Source organism: Onthophagus taurus, chromosome 11 (genome assembly GCF_036711975.1).
Source record: "Onthophagus taurus isolate NC chromosome 11, IU_Otau_3.0, whole genome shotgun sequence".
In the NCBI taxonomy this organism is placed as follows: domain Eukaryota; kingdom Metazoa; phylum Arthropoda; class Insecta; order Coleoptera; family Scarabaeidae; genus Onthophagus; species Onthophagus taurus.
The window spans coordinates 7,494,692-7,520,729 of record NC_091976.1 but is presented as its reverse complement, the minus strand read 5'-3'; the positions used below and the strand labels follow the sequence as shown (position 1 = coordinate 7,520,729).

Genomic DNA, 26,038 nt, shown 5'->3' with positions numbered 1-26,038 from the left:
AGTCTTTTAAAGAAACTAAATAGTAACATAGTCGAACAGTTTAATTCAATAATAGCAACATTTGTGAACGGTAAACAAATAAACTTTTCAGTTTAGTCATTTCATTTAGTTCAAGAAGATTACACTCTGGTATACCATCAAAAAATATCGAGGTACTAGTATAAGTAGTAATCTATTGGATAAATTTGATGAAAAAAGAATAAAATATATGTTATCAATCAAAAGAAGATGACTTGAGAGAAGAGTAGAAAAATAATAATAAAAATAAAATAAATTCAAAGTGCAGATAAAGAATATGGAGATTCGTGTTTAAAGGCAGATTTAGACGTGGGGTTATTTGAGCAGGAAAAAGAAAGATTTTTAGAAAGTTTAAATATAACAAAGGCGGAAAAGCAAAAGCTTCAACGCGACACTATATTTCAATCGGATAGTGGGTACTGGTTGGAAGAAGAAGAAAGCTACTCACGACTTAAAACTTTTATAAAGTATAGGAACACGACCATTTGTACCAACTTGGTGGAATCCCTACGTTATTCATAACAACATTTGTTGAATTCGAAGAGTATAAACCACGGCATAATTAATGAAGGGATTACTTTAGATTTGTTACAAAATATAATAATAGAGAAGTGTGGCTTGTTGATTCATTCAAAACATTACTTTCTAGGTGTCAGTTCCGATGGTCGTAGGAATTGATGTTATCGTAGAAATTAAATGTCCTTACACAGCATACAAAATGCACCCAGATGAAGCCATACGAGAACGAAAAATTGAGTTCTGGAATTATAACAAAACAAATTGTGATGACTGTTGATCCTTTTGGATTGAGGTGTCAGGTGAAATTAAATTAAAGAGTAAATCGTTTACTTTTCTTTATTGTTCCTCTTTCCACATGTCAACAACTATTCTACCTTTTCATATATTACATCGTATTAATAATATTACATAATTGCAACGTATGCCAAATGTCGACCTACTTAGAGTCACCTACGAGATCAATAAAAAACATCAATGGTATTACGAAATACAAGGCCAGATGGAAGTAACAAATCGCAATGGCTGTATTTTTGCCGTTTTCACAGGGCATGAATTTCCATTGAAAGTAGAATACATTAGACGAGATAAACAGTTTTGGAATGAAAATATGGAGTACAAATTAAAAAGGTTTTACGAATGTTTACTTCCGAAATTGGTGGACTCGCGACAATTCCGATATATGACAATTCGTGAACCAAACTATACAGGAGTTCCGTATCTTCCGCATCAGAGCATTGTGCGGTTGAAGGATACGTGTACTCACCAATAGATTCGACACGGAAAGAGAAATAAACTTTTTCCGATAATCGCTATTGGACGACTTTAAACAGTTCCCGTGCGGTTATTATAAACATTGTGAAAAATTTTTATTAAAAAAATCGCTTCTTAAACACACTTTCTTTTTTTTGTGTATATTTGTATTTCTTAGAAACACAAATATTTTTGCTGGCGACACGAAATTAATAACGAAAGTTGGGGGAATTGGTTGAATTGTTTGAAAGTGACACCTCCGTTTACTTCATAAACCACGCTCTATTTTAGCCCAATTCTGACATCCCACCAATTGTTACTTTTAACACTGAAACCCTGTTTGTGGTTACCAAGGTTTTTGTATAAAAACTTTGTATGGTTACTGCAACTGCTTATATTAAACAATTGTTATTATTGCGTTACCAACCTACGGCACGAATTACTGGATAGATATGGGGAAAATACTACCAACTGACTCTTATTTCGCCAATAGCAATCCTACCGAGAAAAACAGGTTATATATACAACAGCGAATATCTTTATCCTCCCGATAAATTTATCGGCCGAATAGTTATCAGGTAGATTTATATTGACGTACGGTTTAAAATATATATACAGTATGTTCCCGGCTCGAGTTACAAAGAGGAAAAAAAATTTTATTACAGATTTTTCAAACTTATCTAAGCATAAATAATGCGTCGGATATTTTCAAACTATTAAATCGCACGAATTTTATACTCTAACTATAGAAGTTAACTAATTATTCCCATTTTTATGTAAAAATTAGACTTTTTTCTAAATAGAAAATATTTCAAGTTCAATTTATGATATGTAACCATAGAAACCATAAAGGTTACAACTTATGTTAGTGAGATTGTCTTTTCATGCGATGTTAACCGTGAAAGAGAGAATTTATTTAGTACAGTGCTATAGTACTGGTGAATCACGTTTTCGTGTGGTTATACAAAAAATTCAGCAAAAATATCCGGACACAAAAATATTTCATGTTGGGGCTCGCAAACTTATGAAAATATTTCTGGAAACGGGTTCTGTATTATCTATAAAGAAGCAGACGGAGAGACTAAATGAGGAAGACGCGGCTTCTCTAATAGCATTAAATTGCGATCAAGAAACTCCAAAATTATCACTGCGAAGAAGAGCGTTACAAACTGAAATTAGTAAATCGCACCTCTCCAGAATTTACAAAGAAAATAAAATTAAACCATTTAGACCACGATTTAGACATACTTTGGATGCCGGCGATGATGCCAAAGGTTTGGATTTTTGTCTTGAGATTGGTAATGAAATATTAAATAACAGAAATTTTCATAAATTTATTGTAATTTCGGATGAAAGCACCTTTTCAACAAATGATATTGTTTCTTCCCAGCAAATTTTATACGGTCAATGTACTTTTAGAACGACAGTTGCCCAGCTTACCATTCATACATTGTACCAAATGGTTAAATGTACAATTTCGTCAAAAAATTGATTGGACGAAATGGTCCTATTTGATGGTCACGTAGTCCTGATCTTACAATTATGGACTTTATGGATTTTAATTTTGGGGATGATTGAAACAAATTGTTTACAGTGAACCATTACAAGACGATGCAGAACTATTAAAACTAAGAAAAATTAATACGATAGAATCTCTACCACTGGCAGAAATTCGTAATTCTTATAAAGAATTTAGAACTTGTCTTCAAATGTGTGCCGAATTAGGAGGTGATTTGTTTGAATGAATAGTTGATTTGTTCAGTTACAAATAAATAATATTTATTACTTATATGTATAGTGTTATTACATAAATTTACATTTAATAGTATATTATTCAACAAGCGTATAAGATGAAGTTGCAACACGAGCGAGCGAAGCGAGCGAGTGTTGTAATCTGAGTGGGTAACATCCATTATACGCAAGTTGAATACTATACTTTATCTACAACTATTTAATTTTGAAAAAAAAATCAAAAAAAAGGAAAAAATAATAAACTTGATAGACATTTCAGAAATAACCTCAATATAAGAAAGCTGTCATTCTGTTAATATTTTATTTTTTGATTAGTAGGCCGTGTCAGAACTGTGGAATAATGGCTTCATTATTCAACACTTTGTCAGTCATGGGTAATGCATGTCATTACCCGTCAAAAATCAAATGTATAATGAATAGATAATTCAATAGTTGTAGATAAAATATTTTATTCAATTACCCATATTCTAATTTGATTTGTCCGTATATTTTTCAATAACATAAGTTGTAACTTTTATGGTTTCTATAGTTACATGTCATAAATTGAACTTGAAAAATTTTTAATTTAGGAAAAGTCTAATTTTTACATAAAAATGGGAATAATTAGTTAACTTCTATAGTTAGAATATAAAGTTCGTGCGATTTAGGCCCACTACTACCACTCATAGTTAAATTCGCTGATAGCGTTATCTATCGGATAGCTTAAAAATTGGTTACTACCACTGTATTTATCTTATAGATACCGCTATCCAAGGGATAACTTTTGAACTATCTGTAAGGTCCATTACTACCATCTTTCAGTCAAATTTATCTTATAGATAAACTCATCTGCTAGCCTATCAGAGCGCGTAAACTAGCAGTAACCGTGGTAATAATCCCTTAGATAGCTTAACCAGAAGATGATAGTAACGAGCCTAACCCGTGGATTGGGTGTCGGATAAGTTGCTATCTAAGGGATACCTAACCTCAAATAGAATTTACTTTAATACTGATGTATAAAATTCGAGCGTTTTACTATTTCAGTTAAAATAAGAAAAGTAGTATAAACGTAAATAAAAAACTATTAATAATTAACATAAAAATCATCATGGATAATTTCTTCGACATTGGAGATGAAGAACAAATTTTTGCAGAAATCAATTTCCTATAAGAAGCGAAAAGATAATAAGGAGTAGAATTGACCATTTAAAATATTCATTCAGATGTTGAATTTATGACGATATTTCGTCTCTCGAAAAAAAGTTTTCATCACCTTTTGAATCAAAGAGAAGATGTAATAAAACCTCCATCCATGATGTAAGTAATTTGTTGATTGCTATTATTTAATGTAAAATTCATCAAAATTTAGTACCTCCTTCAAACTGTTTGTTGCTGACTCTTCGGTTTTATGCAATAGGTAACATGTTGCTATCCATAGCAGATTTTACAGGAGTGAGTGTACAATTGGCATCTTCAGTCGTTCATCATGTTAGTTGTGCCATTATTGTTTACCATCACATTTTAACATACAATAATACGAGATTCTTCTTTGATGAAATTGGTGTTTCGTCGCATTTTCTCAGTCTCCATTTCCAAATTTTAATTTTAAGGTTAGAACAGGTTAGAATATATAGTTAGAATACCTAATAGTAGGTCTTTTGGCCACATAGAGCTGTCAATTTAATATAATAGACCAAAAAATCCCTAGATTACTTGATTATCTCAAGGATTTCTTAACTATGAGATAAATGGAGGTGAGATAAACGGACGACCCTGTTATCTACGAGATAAATTGTATCTTATAGATAGCTTAACTGATAGATAGCATTGGTTTGGTAGTAACGGGCCTTAGTGGTTTGAACATATCCGATGCATTATTTATGTTGAGATAAGTTTGAAACATCAGTAATAAATTTTGTATATACATGACGGTATATTCAGTTGGCATTTTCATTTTTACCATTTTTCCTTATTTACCGTTTATTAAAATACTTAATTACAATGTTTTGATTAGAGTACACTCTGGCAGAACAAATGATTGTAAATTTTTGTGTCCCGTTTGTCCATAAGTATTGTTGTTATTATTTTTGTAGCAAAAACCATATTTTTTTCCCGGTTCTGTTACCTACTTACTTTCAAGCAAATCTTGAAAAATGCTCAAACATGTTTGTTGATGTTTTATGATTAAATTTTAGAGGTAACTAGATTCAGTTGACATTTTCATTTTTACCATTTTTCTTTATTTACCGTTAATTAAACAATGTTTTGATAAAAGTCATTACACCCCCGAATGCAGAACATCTTGAAAAGTTTGACAGTTAAACAATTGAAAATTTTGTTAACAACAGATTTTGTTTAGTCAAATTCAAATTTAAAATTTCATGTTGATCCGACAAGTGCATTTGGAGATATTAAGCCCAAATGCGCAATAGCACTTTTTTAAGAACACTTACAAGTTTTTGAAAGTGGTCTTAAATCATAAAACTTTTTAAAAATTACCAAAATCTAGTAATGTTTAGAAAAATCTTATCAAATCATAATTTCCGCATAAAATTTGTTAAAATCGTTGGATTGAGTTGTACAAGAAAACTAAGATCACTTTTTCATTTATCTTTCACTTTTAAACTTAACAATAATCCATTTTTATGCATCTCTGCATAAAAAGTTTTGCATTTTTAAATTAAATGAAAAAAGTAAAACGTTAAAAAATAGTGAAAGTTGGATGCTTATTAGAATAAATCAACTGGTGTAATTGACCCGAAGGTAGAGCGTACTGAATAATAAAAAAAAATGTTCCGATCTAGTAAAGCACTTTCTCCAACGCACCCAAATCGTTTAAACATTAAATGAAACTCTCCATTAGCATTTAATACATTTACCGTTTAATTAAATATTCTAACCGCGATCATTATTAACATATTCAGAACAAATAATTAAATTGTTTTAACACAAAATTAACATGTAGTCAATTTAATTATGTGGTAATTAATTTTCTCTCTAATTAAACGTTTTTCCTTTTTAACTATCACCTTCAAATTATGTTGCAATAAGAAAAACTGGTAGAAATTCATTAAAAATAAATTATAATTAAATCTTGCAAAAATCAGGCAGAATTTCTTTTTATTAATAGGTCAATACAAAGTAGAACATTTAGATAAAGTATCTAAAGCTCTTTACGAAGAATATGGTGACATCGTTAAAGTTGATGGTTTATTAGGAAAACCAGATATGTTATTTATTTTTAATCCAGATGAAATTGAAAATGTTTTTCGACAAGAAGATTCGATGCCTTTAAGACCATCAATGCCATCGTTGAATTATTATAAACACGTGTATAGAAAGGATTTTTTTGGCGAAGAAGCTGGAGTTATTGCAGTGTAAGTTTCACTTATCAACCACTTTAATTACAACACTGGCGAACAAAGCATTTTTTATTTTTCTAATTTATAATTATAATGGAAGTAATTCGTGGTTTTTATTAGAAAGCTGATTTCAAAATTATTATTTTAGACATGGTGAAAATTGGCAAATATTTCGCTCGAAAGTCAATAAAATCTTATTACAACCGAGAATTGCTAAAATGTACATGAAACCAATTGAAAAGGCTGCTCAAGAATTTGTTGAAAGGTAAAAAAAGAAATTAATAAATTCGTGTTAATAAAAATTGTTTTAGAATTGAAAAAATTAAAGATTTAAACCAGGAAGTACCTGAAAATTTCTTAAATGAAGTGCATAAATGGTCGCTGGAATGTAAACAATTATAAATGAGCAAGATTATGTATTTTAATAACAAATTTTTTAGCAATTGCAAGTGTAGCCCTTGACGTCCAATTGGGATGTCTTCAAGAAAATTACCCGGAAGACACACAAATTTTAATCGACGCTGTTAACGAATTTTTTGTTAATGTTCCAATTTTAGAATTAAAAACACCATTTTGGACTTTTATGAAAAATCCAATGTATTACCCAACTTTTAAACGCTATATTGAAGCTTTAGAAACAATAAGAAAGTAAAAAAATCACTTAAAAACTCATAAAATATCTAAATCAATTTAATTTTAGAATTTGCTTAAAATACATCAACAAATCATTAGAAAACGCATCATTAAAACAAAACCAAGAACCATCTGTTTTACAACGAGTTTTAAAAATGGATAATAACATTAAAACGGCTTGTATTTTAGCGTTGGACATGTTTTTAGTTGGAATAGACACGGTAATTTTTTCTCATAAAAAATTATTGGAGAAAAGAAATTTGACGATCACTTTTTAATCTTAATGATGTCGAGTAACAAGTAACATTTCACATTTCGTTTTTTTTCTATACCATCAAAGTGAAAGTAAATTGCTCTTCCTTCGTCTATTTTCTCGTGTATCTAATTTTAAGGCATGACTCAAGAGCACAATTGAAAAATGATAATCTCTATGATGAGATCTTTCTGAATTCGTGCTTGAAAAGAGAAAGTAGTACTAGGTTTGAATGGGAGGTTATTACCGATGCAAATCATAATCATTTTACGACGTTATCTGAATAATAATAACAATAATGAGAAAATATTAATTTCTGATTTTACTGTGGGTTTGAATTCTTGTTAATATTCCGATAATAACATTTTTTATTTGGCTTTGGCTAATAGAAAATATATACAAGTTAAAACTTTATGAAAAAGATTATAATTTTTACGTTTGTTAAATGTTTTCCGTCAACTATTAGAGATTTCCTTGAAATTCGCTGTAGGTTTGTATTAAAGCTTATAGTTTATTATAATGTGAACACTCTTATTGTAAGTAGGGTCGGTGTACCAATTATAGCCATTGTTCCAGTTATAGCCACTTTCCAGGTTTTTCCCTTATGGTTTAAAATCGTTAATCAAACAATCTAGCCTGACGTCATACAAGCGCATAGCAACTAGCAACTGATAGCAACAGAGAGTTTATGTGAATATTAAAAATTTATGTGGTTGTGTTTCCAGTCCGGTCGTGTTTTCATTAAATTCTTGTCGGTTTGCTTAAGAACACAGGTAAGTAACAAATAGTATAATTAATCTGTATTAAGTAATAAGTATTAAGTATTAAGTAATCTGTAATTAATTAGTCTAGTAACATTGGCACTATGTAAATGTTTGTCTGTACATTTATATCTTATTTGTGCTTATAAAGATATGTTTATTTAGTGATTTTTGTTCACGAGTTTCTATAAATTAAAAGTGGCTAAAGTCACTTAGATGGCTATGTTTAGACAAATGTTTGCCAATTTTAGCCAGGATATGGCTATATTTAGACCATTGATGTATCAATAGGGCCGTTAACTATTTTTTTTTTATTGGCTCATTCGAAAGTTTTTTAAAATTGATTGACCCCATATTTTTTAATTTTTGATTCTGAGGCTTAGTTTTTCCAAAAAAAAATAATAAAGTTTGAAATTACAGGCCGCGAATTCAGTAGCGCGTCACTCAGATTTGAGCGTATGATTGGAGCGTATAAAAATCAATAAAATTCCTAGAGAGAGACAATGCTACGAATCTTATGCGCTAGAAGAAAACAGAAGAAAACGGGAAAGAAATCACGTCTGTGATTTCTTTCTTCTTACTTAAAACGTCACAATGAATCAGGGGTGGGGAATTTTAAACTTTTACATTAATTATTGCAAAAATTAAACAATTTTCGAACGTGAAAACGTTACTAATCCGTCTAATTTAATTTACATTATCGATTTTTTGAAAGACGGTCTTTCTAATCGATTGACGTTAACGGCCCTATTATAGCCAAGTTAGTTTTTGCTTTGGTATTTTATTGAGAATGGCACCATCAAAAAAGAAAAAGAAAACAAAGGAAAATATTAATAGATCGAGATAGATACTCTTCAGAACAACTTGCACGCGCACTTCAAGCAGTAGAACAAGATGGAATGGCTGTGGCAAAGACCAGTAGTAGTTTTACAGTGCCTAGAACAATTTTGCGTGATAAGTTAAGTGATAAAACTTCAGCAAAGATGGAAAAAGTTGGAAAAAGGTGTTTCTAGCTAGGAATAATAGATAACCACTGATTAAAAACTAAAAAGAACATTGTTTCTGAAAGAAACTACAAGTTTACTTGGACAGCAGTGTTTATAGCCAATCAATGTCAAATAGTAGCCCATGTTTTGGCAGTTTGATTGCTATATTATTTGTAGGTAAGGGTATTGAAGATCAACTTGAATACTGGATATTGGCAAACGCGAGCCATGGATTTCCAGTGAACAAGGAAAGACTAATGTATTCTGTTCAGCAAATATTGGAGAAGAACCGTCTAGACATTCCTTTCACAAACAATTCACCAGGAAGGTAATGGAATCCTTTTTGAAACGTTATCCTCGAATAAGTCAAAAACAACGAAGAAAAAATTAGAGCTTGGTTTGCCGAAGTTCAAGAGATTCAATTGAAGACAGTGAAGTTTTTAGTCACGCAGAAAGAGTCTGGATATTATTATATACATCTATCTAAATATACATATATTATAATTATTAATCGTTGCACTTCTTTTTCAAATCATTACATCTTTATATAGTAGTTTTCAATCAATTAAATTCCCAATTTATCAATAATTTCAGTTTAGATTAAGTATGGTGGCTAAATATTAATAGTGCATACATCAGGCTATAAATGGTGATCAAGTGGCTATAATAGGAAAAACGGTAGTTTTTCCTTTTTATGTTTTTTCTTGAATTTACGTTTTATTTTCTTAATACTTTTCCACCAATGATCGCAAAAAAACTATATTATCTATCCTTAAGAATCATAGCACCTAACGACAATTCAATTCTTTGCAATCCTTAAACTGGCTATAAGTGGTACGCCGACCCTAGTGATCTGAATCTAGTGATGGGTAAATATTTTTTTTCTAAATATCCTGGGAATATACCCGGCATTTACCCAAAATGGGAATATACTCGGGTAAATAAATTTCAAAGACTGACTCTTAAAATAAATGTATATTCTATGAAAAACATGACATATATTCGGTAACAAAAACGTATTCTTATCAAAAATATTTTAACTCTGAAGTCAAAATAACGATTACATAATTATTTCGAAACCCTGTTTGCATTTTGGACCTAGAGTTCTTCGCCGGAATATGATGACCAGTTAATGACAGTCGTCGGCCTGCAGTCTGTTTCGTCTTCGGTATCGGACGCTGGATTCTGGATTCGCGGGAAAGCGGGCTGAACCGCCCGCAGCACTTTGACCTCAGCAGATCCCTTGTACAGGGTGTCCCGTTAAGCGTACGGAGCGGCTGTATCTCAACAACGGTAAGGGCTAGAGGTTTGGGAAAAAAATCCTTATAAGCAAAGTGGGCAAGAGAAATACCTGGAAATTATTTTGAAGTTCGTAATTCGACCGCTAGGGGGCGTAACTGCCATAGAGAAACATAAAATTCCCGCTATCTCAGAAAGGATCCGATTGATGGTTCGAGTTTTTAACATTTTCTTGTATAATTCGAGAACGGGTGGCTATATCGAGATGCGGTTTTCACTAAAATTTAGCAAATTTTAAGGTGACTAAGGATCTGTGAAGTAAATAGTATCGTTCCATTTAACATTTCTTCAAAAATCACAAAAATATGTAATCGCTGCAGATAACGCCCTCTAGCTCATTTGTTTTAAAGCGTTTGCTTTAAACAGATTGCTTTAAAAAGACCGTTTGGTCTTACTGAAAATATCTTTAAAAAGAGCATAAAATGCTCTTTCAAACAACACCGAAAATATTCAAATCGGTTGAATGGTCTAGGAAATATTAAAGTGTAAACATATGAAAACGCATTGGCCTCCCCCTCCCTTATTATGACACATATCAGAAATATCGCAAAACAAAAGCGATGCGGTATTATCCAAGCTATTAAATGATGTTGTCAAAGTTATAGCTCATCGTCTAAGTTTCTGAGATAGCGGGAACTTAATGTTTCTCAATGGCAGTTACGCCCCCTAGCGGTCGAATTACGAACTTCAAAATAATTTCCAGCTATTTCTCTTGGTCACTTTGCTTATAAGGATTTTTTTCCCAAACCTCTAGGCCTTAACGTTCTAGAGATACAGCCGCTCCGTACGCTTAACGGGACACCCTGTACTTACTTCCCTCTTTTGGTCAGCATTAGGAGGGCCACGCAGTCGCATAGAATGTGTTCCGCCGATTCCTCCTCCTCACCGCATCCTCTGCAGATGTCGGTGTCACTTATTCTCAAGTTCAGTAAGTGCTTCTGTAGATGCCAGTATCCAGTGATTAGACCTATGACCAAACGTAGGTTCTTCCTGGACAACCTCATAAATAAATCTGTTCATTTAGGGTCAGGGTACATCAGAGCTTCCTTGGCTTGGCGACATCCTGGTATCCTGTACTAGTTGTTTAGAAATTTCTTACGTGTTTCCTCTTTTTGAAGCTCTATTAAAGACCTTATTGTTGGAGTAATGAATGGTTCTGGCGACCCCGGAGGTTCGCCTGCAGCTTTCCTTGCCACTTTGTCCACAATGTCATGAAGCTTATTTCCCGAATTACCCTTTGTCTAGCAGTTCGTAATCTCATTGCAAGCGGCTGCCTCACAAAGACTGTTATGGCAGTCCTCAAGCAACGAGGATGAACAGCGATACCGCCCGAGCGAGAGGAGGGCTTGTCTGCAATCTGTATATTTTACAGGGTGTTCCGTGACTCGACCGACAAATTTATACCATATATTGCGGGGGTCATTACGATCAAAAAATGGTATATCACCTATAGGTGAATTCCTCTTTGTTTCGGAGATATCGAAATAAAAATAAAAAAGAACAAAAAACAAATAGAAATGATAATAGAAAATTTATTAATTTACTAATTAACACAAAATTACAACAGTTTTTCAAAATGAGAACCGCCATTTTCTAAATATGCAGCTATCCTTCGTGTTATAAAAAGTTGCTAGTTAATTTCTTTAGCGAATTAGTAGCTTCAACTATTCTGTCAATCAACTCTTCGCGTGTATCTGGTTTACCACTACTACTATACGTACGAGATTTGAGGCAACCCCATAGAAAATAATCTAGAGGCGACAAGTGAGGTGACCGAGCTGGCCAATGTACAGGACCATCGTCCTGGACCTCGTCCTATCCACCTTTCCGGAAAATTTTGATTAAGAATTACCGTCACTTGTCTCCCAAAATGTGATGGTGCCCTATCTTGCTGGAGCCACATCCCAAGACGAGCTTCTAGGACTATCTTTTATGTAATTCGGCAATTCTTCTTCCAAAAAATTAAGGTAAGTTTCTGCACTAAGACGTCTTTCAAAAGAATGAGGCCCAACAAGTTGATTATTCAACAAGCCGTACCACACGTTGACGGAAAAACGATATTGATGGTTAACAACGATTGCTTCGTGTGGGTTTTGATCCGTCCAGATGTGAGAATTATGTGTGTTGTTAATACCATTCCTTGAAATCTAGGCCTCATCCGTAACGCAGGAAGTAAATGCTGGACTTTCTGTAAATGATAGGGATAAAGTCCATCGTAGTGCAGAATTCTCCATACGTTGGTTTGAGGAATTCCCATTGTATGGGATATTCTACGAATACTGGGAGAAGGAATTGGTTCAACTGCATTTAAAACTGCTTCAGACAGCATCAAAATCATTAATTTATCAAACGTTAAATCGTCAAGACTAATTATCACTTTTTTTAATTCCTTCGATATCTTGGAAATAAAGAGGAATGTAATAATTCCGGAATATATGGTATAAGTTTGTCGGTCGAGTCACGGAACACCCTGTATTATAATTTTTTTGTTACTAATGTTCTTGGAAATTTCCTCAGCCGCCAGAGAACTGGCCACCAGCTCTGCTTGAAGCGCGGTGGGCCAAATTCCCAGCGGTTTAGAAACTTTTATTGTTGGTTCGACGGAATAAATTGAAGCACCAGTCAATTTTCGATTAGTCGATTTTCCACATTTATAAGCCTGTAACGTATAGACAAGCCAGATTTTTTTGAAAGCAATTTTTTGAGTTGCAAAACAATCGTTTTATTTCTAACTCTTGGCCACCAGTTTACAGTGCCGTAAGTTAACATTACGGCAGTGTATATCCACAAGGATATTTTGGGTGTTAAACCCCAGGAGGTCCCAACGGCCCTTCTGCACTGAGGGAACGCAATGCGTGCCTTATTTATCTTACCTTCGATGTGCGGTCTCCAAGTCAGCGTTTTATCCAGAGTTAACTTCAGATACTTCACTTCATTGGCAAAGCGCAAGGGAACTTTGCAAAGCCAGGACGCTCTAATCTCTGTTTTATTCGGGTTTACCGACAGAGAATTGTCTCGACACCAGCGTTCGATGATTCTCAGTCCAGCTTGCATCCGGTCACATAGGACGAAACTTTTTCGAACTTCCCGTCAACTAAAACGGCTAGATTGTCTGCGTAAGCGAAGACATTGAATTTTTCAGCAGACAGTTGTCTTACAAGGCTGTCCAGGGTGAGATTCCACAGCAGGAGTGATAGGACCCCACCCTGTTATCGTTATTAGCATCAATTACACTATGGACAGCCCTTTTGGAGAGCATATTTAGAATCCAGTCCGCTAGTGCAGGCTGGACTCCTTTGTCTCTAAGGGCTTTATTAATTGTATGAAAAGCTGTCCTTTCAAAGGCCCCTTCGATATCTATAAACACTCCGAGAGTGAACTCTTTATAGGCCAAAGATCTATCGATAACTCCCACGATTTCTTGTAGGACCGTTTCTGTTGATCTTCCCAAAGTGTATGCATGCTGGTTTGGGTGCAGGGGAAAATATTCCAGTGTCGTTTCTCTTATATATCTTTCACATAGCCTTTCAAATGTCTTCCCGACGAATGAGGAAAGACTGATTGGTCTATATGATTTTGGATCAGTGTAACCTCTCCTCCCAGGTTTGGAGAGGAAGACTACCTTTACTTCTCTCCAGGATAAGGGAACATAGCGGAATGCTAAGTAACCTTTGTATATTTTTAGTAGGTGTGGTAGTAATTCCGCCATACGCCACTGTAGTAGCGCAGGTAGAATATCATCAGGACCGGCAGATTTAAATGGTGAGAAGGACTGTATGCCCCAGCCATCTCTGGTTTCAGTCACCACAAGATTAGCTAGCCTCCAGTCCTCTACCTTTAGATTCCATACAGGTTCTTCTTCCCATATCCGGTTGTCGGTAAAGGTACACCCTGAAAAATGACAGGTCATTAGTAAACATATACTTTCTATAGGATTGGAAGATTCCTATAGTCCCCTGTGAGTCCTTGATGAACACTTTTGCTAGCCTTGCAGCCGACGGTGTGTCCTCAATATCTTCACAGAATTTTTGCCAAGCTAATCTCCTCCTTTGTCTTTTTTTTTATAATTGGACCGGTGTAGTTTATAAACTTCCCAGTCTTCCTCTTTTCTCGATATTTTTGCTTTGTTAAATGTTTTGACTCAGTGTTCCACCACGAATTGGTGTAGCACTTGTCCGGGCTCCTTCTTAATGGACAGGATTTCTTATGTGATCTTATGATGAACCCTTTCACCCCATCAAAATTATCTATGTTTATGGTATCCATCGCCTCCGAGATTAGTTAGCTGTATTTAACGGACGTTATCGATATCGCTATCCTTTGTGCTTCCTTCGATGGGGAAGACCGAAAAACAGAGATCATACAGTGCCATCGATGTCAACTCTTTGGACACGCACAGAAAAACTGCAACGGTGAATTCAAGTGCATGAAGTGTGGTCAAAGCATACGACGAAAGACTGCACCAAACTCAAAACATTCCTCGTAAAGACAAAGAAAATAATTAAAATATTCAACCATTAATGAGAAACAACAAATATACAAAATCTCTAAAAGTAGCATTCTGGAAGGCAAACAGCATAAGGCTGAAAAAAAACGAAACGACTCTCTTCCTGGAAGAACACAAAATTGACGTATTACTGGTCTCTGAGACATCACGGAAGCCTTGCAACCGATTCAACATACAAAACTACAAAGTCTATCGAAGGGATCGACCCGACGGAAGAAAAGGAAGAGGCACAGCAGCTATCGTGTCAAATCAAATCAAACACGAAGAACTCCTAATCGCGAACATTACACACCTCAACGCAAACGGCATCAAAGTTAATACCAAGAAGGGACATATTAACATATTTGCAGCGTAGAAGAAGAATTTAAAGGAATACTTTGCCCAAACAAAGCGACAATCATAGCTGGTGATGTGAACTCCAAGCACCCAGACTGGAACAGCAGCGTCACAAACACACACGGCATAAGATTAAAAATTCTTGCCGAGGACGTAGACCTTGGTCATCGACCCAGAAGAGCCAACTCATATTCTTTATACAGCGAACAGTTCTTATAAAAAACTTATATAATAGAATAACAATGAAGATAATAAATGAGCTCTTCTTAGACTACTACCCAGTAGTAATGGAAGTAGAAGTCCAACCAGAAAATCAAAAACAACTAATCAAAACCACCGACTGGAAGAAGTTTAAAGAAATAATAAAAACCAAGAAGACACAGATCAATTCAACATTAAGATTAGAAACAGCAATAACAAACCTTGAAGAAGGCACAGTAGATGCGCCAGCAATATCGGCAATAAGCAGGACAACAATAAATCCATACAAAACTCAACTCTCACATGAATTAAAACAGAAATGTGTGGAAAAGAAGAAACTCATACGAGAAGAATATGTAAGAACAAGAGACCCAAACACCAAGAATAAACTTAATAGAATCACAACGGAAATTCACAAAAACATTAACGAAGTAAACCAAGACAAGTGGTACAAAAAAATAAAAAGCTAACAACGAAGGACCAATCACTTTGGATAATGACAGCAGCACTAACTGAGAAAAGGAACAAACAGACGATCCCACAACTAAAATCCGAAAACAGAATTTCAACGACAGACGAAGAGAAAGCAAATATCTTTACTGCCGCTTTCAGAAAACAATTCTGCCCGAACCCCATCGTCGCGCAGGTAAAAGATCAAGACTTCTACGACAACATATAACACAACAGCAATCACAATAGTAACACACAAAAAAAAACAAGCCAAAAGATCAGCCAACCTTCTACAGACTTATTAGCCTTCTACCCTATACACTGGAGCGGTCTTTCTGGACATTGAAAAAGTTTTTGATAAAGTCTGGCAAGCAGGCCGAATCTATAAAATGAAAAAAGCAAACATATCACCAAGACTAACCAAAATCATAAGGTCATACCTTCAAAACAGAAATTCCACGTCAAAATAGGAAATACAATTTCGGAAGGAACAGAAGTAGAGGCCGGAGTCCTACAAGGCTCCGTCCTAGGCCCAACGCTATTCAACATCATATTTCGGACATTCCAACGCCGACCAGTTCGTCCAGTCGTCCAGTTTGCAGACGACACCGTAATATACACCACGGGCAGGAATCATTCATTAAAAACCGACTACAAGAAGCTACTGATACCATGATGAAATACATGAATACATGGAGGATTGAGTAAATGAAGAAAAAACAGGAGCAGTCATGTTCATACACAAGGTCACCAAAAAACCTAATCCCGAAAAAATTTAAATAAACAGAAAAGACATAGAGTGGAAAGCTCAACCTACTTAATAATAATAAATATAATAATAATAATAATAAAAACATAGTGAACAGAATAAATATTTTCAAGGCAACCATCCTACCAGTGCCCACCTACGGAGGAGCGTTGTGGAACATAGCCAGCAAAAGCGGAATAAATCAACTGCACCAAACGCTTAACAAGATTCTAAGAACATGGTAACCTTCATAGTATAAACAAATCATAAAAATGAAACACCACTACAACCCAGAGATACAAAAAGCAACTCTAGCAAAACCCATAAAAACAGACAAAAGGGACACAGTAGCGCAAGAGGGAATCAGAAAACATCGGCTTAAAATCCAAACACTACCGGAGAAAGTTTCAAAGTGATTGTATTGCCCGATTTTGAGTTTTTCCTTGGCGAAATTGAGTAAGACAAGCGTGAATGATGAAATTGTCGAGGTTACCCTCATAAGTATTAATTGCATCCACATTTTTCTACACAGTACTTGTCTCGATATAATAATAATTTATTGTTTCAATACTTATAACTTATACATGTCACCTTACGTCTCGTCGCTGCCACCACCGCCCCCATCCATCTCCTTCCCTTCGCCCTCTCCCCCAGCACCTGCCTCCAATCCATCTCCTCTTCCCTCAACTCACTGCACTTTACCAGCAGATGAGAACTCCCAATCTTCCCCACATAATCTGCCCCTCTCCTCCTCCTCCAATATCTATTGGCCCTTTCTTCATTGCCACATCTAAACCTGGCTACCAACCTCTTCCCCCCCATCATCAGGTATTTTAGTAGCCCTTCCACTACAATTTCGGCATATTTTGGATTGTAACTACTTCCAAGTATTTCCCTTATCGCCGTCCTTCTCTCTTGCATTTTCACTTCCCTGTCCCTGCTGTCCAGTTGTTTTCACATGCCAATCCCCTCTTTTGTTTTTCTGTTCACCTCTTCCGTTGAATACCCCACCCTTCTGTAGTATTTCTCCCTTTCTCGCTGCCCATAACGCCCCTTACTTACCTCAATCTGTCTGTAGCACTCCCCCAAAATTTTAAAATGCTCTCTACCTTCCACCCTCTCCTCAAAACGCTCCGCTCGGTTAGCCGCCTCCACCTTCAACTTATCTACCTTCATTTCTTCTACTATATATCCAGGTCTCCCTAGCCAACCTCAACAGTACTTTTCTTAGAAAATTATTAAAATAAAATAATTTTAAATTCTCTGTCAGCAGTAGATTACATATCAAGACAGTTTCTATCAAAATTTGTTCCACAGTAACTTAGATTTTTAAAAGTTGCAGCGGGCAGTCTTCACAAATTGTAGATCCATTTCTTTGTTTCCTATTTTTAGTAAGGTGTTTGGAAAACAAACGTATAAAACTACCTTTTCCAATATTAAAAATGCACTGAAATCTTCTCAAACACACTACTTAGATTTTGTATTACTGTAATGCCAGATTGGTGCAGTGTATATAGCGTATAGTGTATATATGCAGTGTATATGTATGCAGTGGATTTTATCAAGACTTGAACGCGGTTAATTTACTTTTATTAGAGAATATAATAGAAATAGGATTACTGTGTAACATTTCAGTGTGACTTGCTTTCTATGTTGCTGATAGAACACAAGTGCCTGTCACTTTCAGGGTGTGTTAGGACACATCTTTGGGCCTCTGTTATTCAACAATATTAATGGCAATTTTTACTGTTTGGAGTGTTCAAATTGTTTAATGGATGCCGATTACATCAATTTTTCCTGCATTTTCCGTTATAGATTCACATAGATATAAATACTTTGTGTAGAACTATTTTGAAAACGACGCACCACGATGCCTGGTGGACTAGTTCATACTAGGTAACAAATTTCCTCCACTCACAGCAGAAGTTTGTTTGGTCATTGCAAATGAGCTACCAAGTGTTACATCCTTCACTTCTTTGCTGTTAACACTTGTGTGACACATGTCAGAATGTAGTTATTTCAAAATTATATTTTTAATATTCTTTTAAAACCATCAATATAAATCAACACCGTTTATATATCTAACAGAGCCATTAATAATTTAATTAATATAATTTTTAAAAATATTTAGCTTTCACTTACTTGTATTTAGTTCTCTGTCAGGAGTAGCTATTTTCTGTCAGTAGTATCTAGTCTTTTATCAGCTGTTTGTAGATTTTCTAAAGCAGTATTTGATGTTTTCTCAGCACAATTTACTTTTCTGCCAGCCGTATCAAGTCTTCTATCAGCTGTTTGTAGACTTCTGCCAGCAATATATGCTCTTTTGCCAGCAGTATGTAGCTTTCCGCAAGAAGTGTCACGTTTTCTGTCAGCACAATCTAGTTTTCTGCCAGTACAATCTAATCTTTTGTACACTATAAATAATCTTCTGCCAGCAGTATCTAGTCTTCTGTCAACTAAATAGTCTTCTGCAAACAGAATCTAGGCTTCTACAACCAGTATATAGCCTTCTATTAGTATTATCTATCCAGTTAACTATCTGAGAGTGATTTTATTGACTTCTTTCACAAATCTCTATCTAAAAGGACGTGGCAAATTAGCAAATACTTCTGTCTGGATATTATGCTGTTCTTCAATAAAAAAAATTCTATGTATTGACATTTTTCAAAAATATCTTCTTTAATATGTTAAGCATTTAATTTTATATTTCTTTTTTTAGACTTCTAATTCCGTGGCTTCTATATTATATCAATTAGCTTTAAATCCAGAAAAACAACAAATTCTTTATGATGAAATTAAAAAAGAGATGGGAGATAACAAGGATTTAAATGAACAAAGAATTGAAAATTTAACATATCTGAAAGCTTGTATAAAAGAAGCTATGAGGTAAGTCAAAAAAGTTACAAATTATTAAAAATTGAGTTTCTTTTAAAACAGAAAATATCCTGTTGTTATTGGAAATGGCCGAACAACAAAGAAAGATTGCATAATCGGGGGATACCACATCCCCAAAGGAGTTCATATAATTTTTCCTCATAGCACTATTTGCAATACGGAAAAATTCTTTGAAAAAAGTGATGAATTTTTACCAGAAAGATTTTTAAAAAGCTGCCCGATTCGTTTAAATTCTAAAGAAGCTGAAGATAAAAACGATTTAAATCCAAATAACCATCATCCTTTCGCATCTTTACCATTTGGTTACGGAAAACGAATGTGTTTAGGAAGAAGATTCGCTGAATTGGAAATACAAACTGTTATCGCCAAAGTTATTCAATCATACAAAGTTGAATATCATCATAAATTATTGGATTATCATGTTCACCCAATGTACACACCAAATGGACCATTAAAATTAAAATTTATTAAACGTAATTAAATCAATTATTATTAAAACGCATTGTTAATCTATTATACGTATTTTGCACCAAATAAATATTTTTAAATTGATATCGTTTTTTAAATAAATCACTTATAATATATAATCATTTAACAATTTGTATATCTTAAATGGTTGTTAATGAACTCTTTATTAAGCAATAAACTTCATTAAAGTAGTGATTGAATTAAATTATCTTGAACTTGAATGGTTGTAAGTTGTGGTAATCGCGGTGAATGAAGTAACTTTTACTACAAAAAAATACTTCAAGGCCAGAAATCGTAATCGTTAATATGTAAATTTAAAGGCCCGAGAGAAAATTTATACAAGAATTAAGTTGAAATTAAATAAACGAAATTTTTTTTTCATTTCTACATTCTTTTGATTGAAGCTAAATAATTTAAAGAGGTTTTTTTTTGGTTTAAAAAAGTGTATGACAGGAAACATTTACATAGTAATGTCAAGTGGGAAAAGAGAAATCTTTTTAAGTGTCGTTTAGAGCATAATGATCGTTTCAACATTGGATAGTTATTAAAGTAACCGTGTCGGTGGAACTGAAAAGGAAATGAGTTGTTTGGATAAAAATGTTTGTCCTCAAAAGAAAATGAGTTTTTATACTAGGAATTAGGACGTAAAATATTCTGTGTTGCACCGAACCAAAAATGTACATTAATACAATGAAAAGCTACATTGAGACAATGAATTGAGTTATGGATTTTCAGCCGATGAATCAATTCATTGTCTCAATGAAGAGTGTTACATTAATTATATGAAATCGATTTCGCTGTAACGATGAACGTTTTTCATGAAATTATAAAGAACTTATTCATGATCTAATGAAACTTTTCATTTGTCGAATGAAAACAAGTCTTTGTCTCAATGAAAAGTATTCATTTGCTTAATGAACAATATTCGTTATTTAATGAACAATTTTAATTGTTTAATGAACAATATTTATTATTTGATGAAAATTTTTCATTGTTTAATGAACATATTTCATTGACGTTTTTCATTAATAGAATGAAACAAATCTTTGACTTAATGAATTATTTTTCTTTATTCAATGAATGAATTCATTAATGTAGTGAAATTGTTTCATTGCACCAATGAAATGGTCTTCATTAATACAATGTAAGTACTACTGTGTTTTCTGATGTATATTAGGGAATAACATGTAGTTCCAAAGTTTATCCGTTTCTCATTGTTATCATTATAATTACTTGAATGATTACTATGAGAAAAGACCAAAGTTTCAAGACTAGATCTATACGAGTCACAAAAAACGCTACTCGACCGTGATAGTATAATTTTGTGTGAAATCAGCAGAATAATTTATATATACTATTATTTTATTGCTCTAATGATTACAAAATTTGAACAAAATAAATCTACACAAAAGTTGCAGTTACATAAAAGCTACAGTCTCTTTTATTCCATTACACTCATCAAATAATTGTTAAAAATTTGTACCTTAGGGTACTTGCATGCCGTATTGGGCCTAAAAAAATAAAATTCTAAAAAACTAAAAAACATTTCGCTCTCCTGAGGGAACTCTAAATCAAACAAATACATTATTTTGAAACAAATGTCTAGAGCCCTGATGATGTTTGTACATTTATAACGAATATCGTCAAATTGAATAAATATTTCTTCAATTTCAAAAATACTTTTACCGATACCATATATCAATGGTTGCAGCGACTTTTATTTTTTCGAAGATGGTGTATCCGGTCTTCTACTTCACTAAAACTACCACCAACAAATATTACTGCTTCCTGCGAATCTTTGATGGTGTGTTTAGTGGTTGACTTTTCCCTGTCACATCTTTCTTGACACTTTTGGCTGTGGGCACCAAATAGCCATGTAGAGCCCAAATTAAAGCAGCATTACGTCCATCTGTGAAACCATAAATAATAAAAAACTTGACAATTTAGTTACAAACAAAACGGCAAAATTTTAATTTTACAATAAAGTAAATGGTGTTTGTAACAATTTGACTTACTTTCAGAGATTGTGATGTCAGCAAGCCTCCCAATCAGAACTTTCACTGACTTGTCTTTGACATGGTTTTCTGAGTTTAAAAAAGTATAGACTTTTTGCCAAACTCTGTCCCATCTTTTCAGCAACCCATCTATGCTATTAAACGCTGATTTGAAATCCATGTCAATCTAAAACAAAATACACTTCAATTTAAAAAAAATTTGAATTAGAATTCATAACAGTCTATAATCAGATGGGGTTTTATAAAAAGGCCATTTTTCGATGATCTCGTTGGTACATTTTGATGCCTTAATGCACTGGTGGCGGTATCCCCAACATGCTTTCCATGTAGCATCAAACTGTTCTGAAGTAAGATTATCGAATTTAAGAGCCCTTAAATAGGATTCTGCATCTTCTTCAGGTTCTGAAAATAGGTTTTTTTTAGAACTTTTAATCAAGCTGTGAGTGCAGATTTACCTGTTAGAATACCCTCATGCCTCGACCTTCTTTCACCTTTTTTTGTTGTAATTGATGTTACATATTTGGAAACACCCCTCTTGAAGGTCGTCACTGAGTTGTAGTACTTAGTATAAATCCTACCTCTTCTTTCCGTGCGGTAATACTCCTGCACTTAAAATTGTCAATTAAACATTATATTATTATAATGATTATATGTCAGTAAATAAATTATGTTGGTTTTGAAAGAAGTTTTAATTTGAAGAAAGAATTAAGACTTACAAGCTTTTCTGGAGGGAATCTTTCCAAAATTTATTTTTCAAGCTGATAGCTACCAGATAGCGTTAATTTGACTCCTTTTTCTTCAAAATAATGTGCAATCAATGCAATTAATGAATTTCTTTGTTCCTCTAGAAAGCAAGAAAATTTATTATAGGTAGTACTCCACTAAGATATTTCCTTTTGGAGATCCATTCAGTATAGCTGAAAGTAAGATGTTGACTGCACTAGTATTTTCGTCTAGAGATGGCGAACGCCTATCGTAAGGGGAGAAACGTTGCTCACGAGAGGGTGTCTGAGGTCTACTCGATGAAGTTGATGATGGCGGAGAATTTCTGACAGACCTCAATTCAAAACAAGACGAATAAACTGTGCAAATTGTGCTCAAATAATATCTGAGAGCCGATATCAAACTTTTTCAATAAGCGGATTTTGTAGCATGCTACAAAATCCGCTAAGACATTTTCTAAATTAAAATTTATTTTTTAAAATAATATAACAAATCAATGGTTTGAAAAAATTACTAATCGAATAGTATTTGGCAGTCAATTGTAGTGTTTTGAAAGCAAAATTTTGTTTTGATATTTTTTTCTAAATACCAAAAATTATCTTGTGTTGTAAGGAAAAAACCTTATTTTAAAATGACAACAACGTAACGTAAAAGAACGTATATTCGACATGGAAAATACAAAGTCTTACATAGATTAAGACAAAAGTTAATATTTTGGTTCACAATATTCTTAGCAATATTCTAAGCATATTCTAAGCAATGAAATAACTGATCATCGACATCATGTTGTTCATCAAAATAGACCATCAAAATAAAAATGTTATTTATCGTCCCTTATCTAGTCTTACCCAAAACGTTTCTTTAGTTCACGGCCTTCCCTTTATCTTACGGAATTCCTCTTACAGAATCCAGTAATGGTAACTCGACAGCGTTTAACTAGTGTTATAAAAGTTTTTGAAGGATCTTCGAATCTGTAGTGCATCTCAAATTTAAATTTAACTTGACTTGTATAGGACTTAAGGTTCGTAAATTTCTTGAATAACATCTTTCTTTGTTCGCTTAGTCCTTCAACCTTTTTAAGAGTATCCAGACATGATTTCATATCATAAATTCGCCAATCTATTCTAAAATGTGTATTTTTCCAAATTTTTTGTAAATTTCGTGGTAATGTTCAGGTAAAAGAATTTCTGCATGTATTCTTTTCAACTCTTCCGAAGACTCTATATGTAACGCCAATACACGCGCTGGGACTATCAGTCCCATAGCAGAAAACAGCTCAATTTTTATATTATACATACTTTGAATTATAAATTAAATTGTTTTACAGCAAGTTAGTTTATTAAAGCATTTTAAACCTGAAATATTGGGGTATAAAAAGGCAACTAATATCTAGTTTGAATCAAAGTTAACATTTAATAATTTGTAAAACACATGGGTACGAACACATTTGTTGTATATCTTTATTTTATTTCGAATACGTTATTCGAATTCATTATCCACGTCTCTTTCACTACTACTTTCAAGACAATTTTGACAAATTGATTTAACGTGTTTTTCAAACATATATAGCTATTACACTTTTCGCATGTAAAGGTTGTTCTGGCGTCCTTCTTCGATTCTATGTTCCAAGTTGATTGTTGTCGTCTGGTATTGCTGGTTTATGCTTTGCTAGCATGGTTTTCTATTTATTTGGCCAGTCATTGCCAAATAAATAATAAGCGATCTCCTCTTCAATTGTTCTGAAACTAAACTGAGAGATAATTTTTTTTAGATAGTCTCGTCTTGAAATATATTCGTTGCCATTGCCCAAAAAAATAATTCTAGTATTTATCGCTGCTACATTCAATAAATGATAAAAGATTACCATCGGCCATCACGTTTACTTACTGATATAATAACCAGCTTCTTGATCGTCATCATCATCGTCCATGTCATGATCCGTATCAGAGTCAACAGGTCTCTGTTCAATGTTATCTTCAGTTTCTGAACCATCTGATTCTTTGAAATCGTTATGCGGTAAAGTCACATTTTCGTCAATTTCTTCAAAAACTAAGCGATTTAGCTGATCTACATCAGCGGCATTACCAAAGTCATAACAACGCTTTTTGTGCATTCTTATACACTTACTAACAATAAACCAAAAAAGTTGTCTATTCTATAAGGAAACTATTGAATATGTGCGTGAATTGCTCAACAAACATCCATCGAATAAGTGAGACGTAAATCCCCCGATGGGATTCCCATCGGATACGTGCATGAATGCAACAAAAAAACGGATCAATATATTTTTATTCTTATTTTTATATAAAATTGATTACGGTCGTGACTTATTGGAAATACACAACTAAACAATTTACTAACACGTAAATAAAAAGGAGATATCTAAACAATAAAACTACCGAATATGTGCGTGAGATCTCAAAAATCCACAGTGTAATAGTTGTATCGTAGCTGTAATAGTTTTTACGTAATTATAAAAATGACAAGTCATGGGACTGCCTTACGCGTCCCATACGCGTCTATTCAAGGGTTAAGGGTGTGTGCAATACATGGAATGTGTTGATATTGCAATAATCGCACTACAGCTGTAATGTTAACTGCATTATCTGTCACCATTGCCACAATTTTGCGATTGCCACGACAAACTAGACTAATACTAGGAAAGGAGAAGAAATACGAAAAGAGACAATAAAAGAAAGAAAAAAAAAACAAAGAAAAGAAAGAAAGAAACGAAAAAGACATAGAAAGAGAGAAATAAACCAATAAACCAAAAAAATTTGTCTATCAGTTGACTATCTTGTCAGTCCCAAATCATGTACGCGCGGCATTGTTTGAGTGTTTACAAAGTAATAAAACTGAGCCTTCGTTTGAAACTGATGTAAAGGGTTCCTAAAACATCATTTTGAGATCTCAAAAATCCACAGTGCCGTAGCTGTAATAATTTTTACGTAATTACAGAAATGATAAGCCATGGAACTGCCAGTCCCATACGCGTCTATTCAAGGGTTAAATATATTGCGATAATTAGTTAATAGTATCTAAATAAATATTTATGTATTCATTTTTTATTTATTATCAAAATGTTTTTATTTCTTACAACTCATTATATGGTTTAAAAGATAAATCTTGAAATTGTTTGAAATTTTGTTTAGGTTTTATCATCATTTTAGCAGCTTTTGAAGATTGGAACCATCCGCTTCCATGAATAACAGCACAATTATGATCGAAGCTATTATCATAATTTTTATCATAACTACTAAATTTTATGTTAGTGTGATAGAGAAGACCCTCTGGGAGCGTCCCATTAATACGTTCGAGTGTTAATCGATAATTTTCATATTCACTTACAACTTTAAATGATTCATATTCAGCTCTTTTTTTTT

General features: G+C 33.6%; 1 protein-coding gene and 1 long non-coding RNA gene across 2 annotated transcripts in view; one reads left to right on the top strand and one right to left on the bottom strand.

The window, feature by feature from the left end:
- The window catches only part of LOC111421734 (probable cytochrome P450 49a1), a 38,872-nt gene extending 18,871 nt beyond the window's left edge, over positions 1–20,001 (top strand). Inside the window, exons 2-8 of the mRNA XM_071200559.1 lie at positions 6,149–6,395; positions 6,529–6,645; positions 6,692–6,768; positions 6,821–7,028; positions 7,081–7,234; positions 19,274–19,440; positions 19,492–20,001. Coding sequence (XP_071056660.1) covers positions 6,149–6,395; positions 6,529–6,645; positions 6,692–6,768; positions 6,821–7,028; positions 7,081–7,234; positions 19,274–19,440; positions 19,492–19,930 — 1,409 coding nt within the window. The 3' untranslated portion in view covers positions 19,931–20,001. The remainder of the gene's footprint in view (positions 1–6,148; positions 6,396–6,528; positions 6,646–6,691; positions 6,769–6,820; positions 7,029–7,080; positions 7,235–19,273; positions 19,441–19,491) is intronic.
- A 1,334-nt stretch (positions 20,002–21,335) lies between these two features.
- LOC139432212 (uncharacterized) lies at positions 21,336–22,532 on the bottom strand. Its single transcript, XR_011642079.1, has 3 exons — positions 22,388–22,532; positions 21,933–22,334; positions 21,336–21,826 (listed from the first exon to the last, which is right to left on the bottom strand). It is a non-coding gene; the product is annotated as an uncharacterized lncRNA (long non-coding RNA).
- Positions 22,533–26,038: the final 3,506 nt, after the last annotated feature.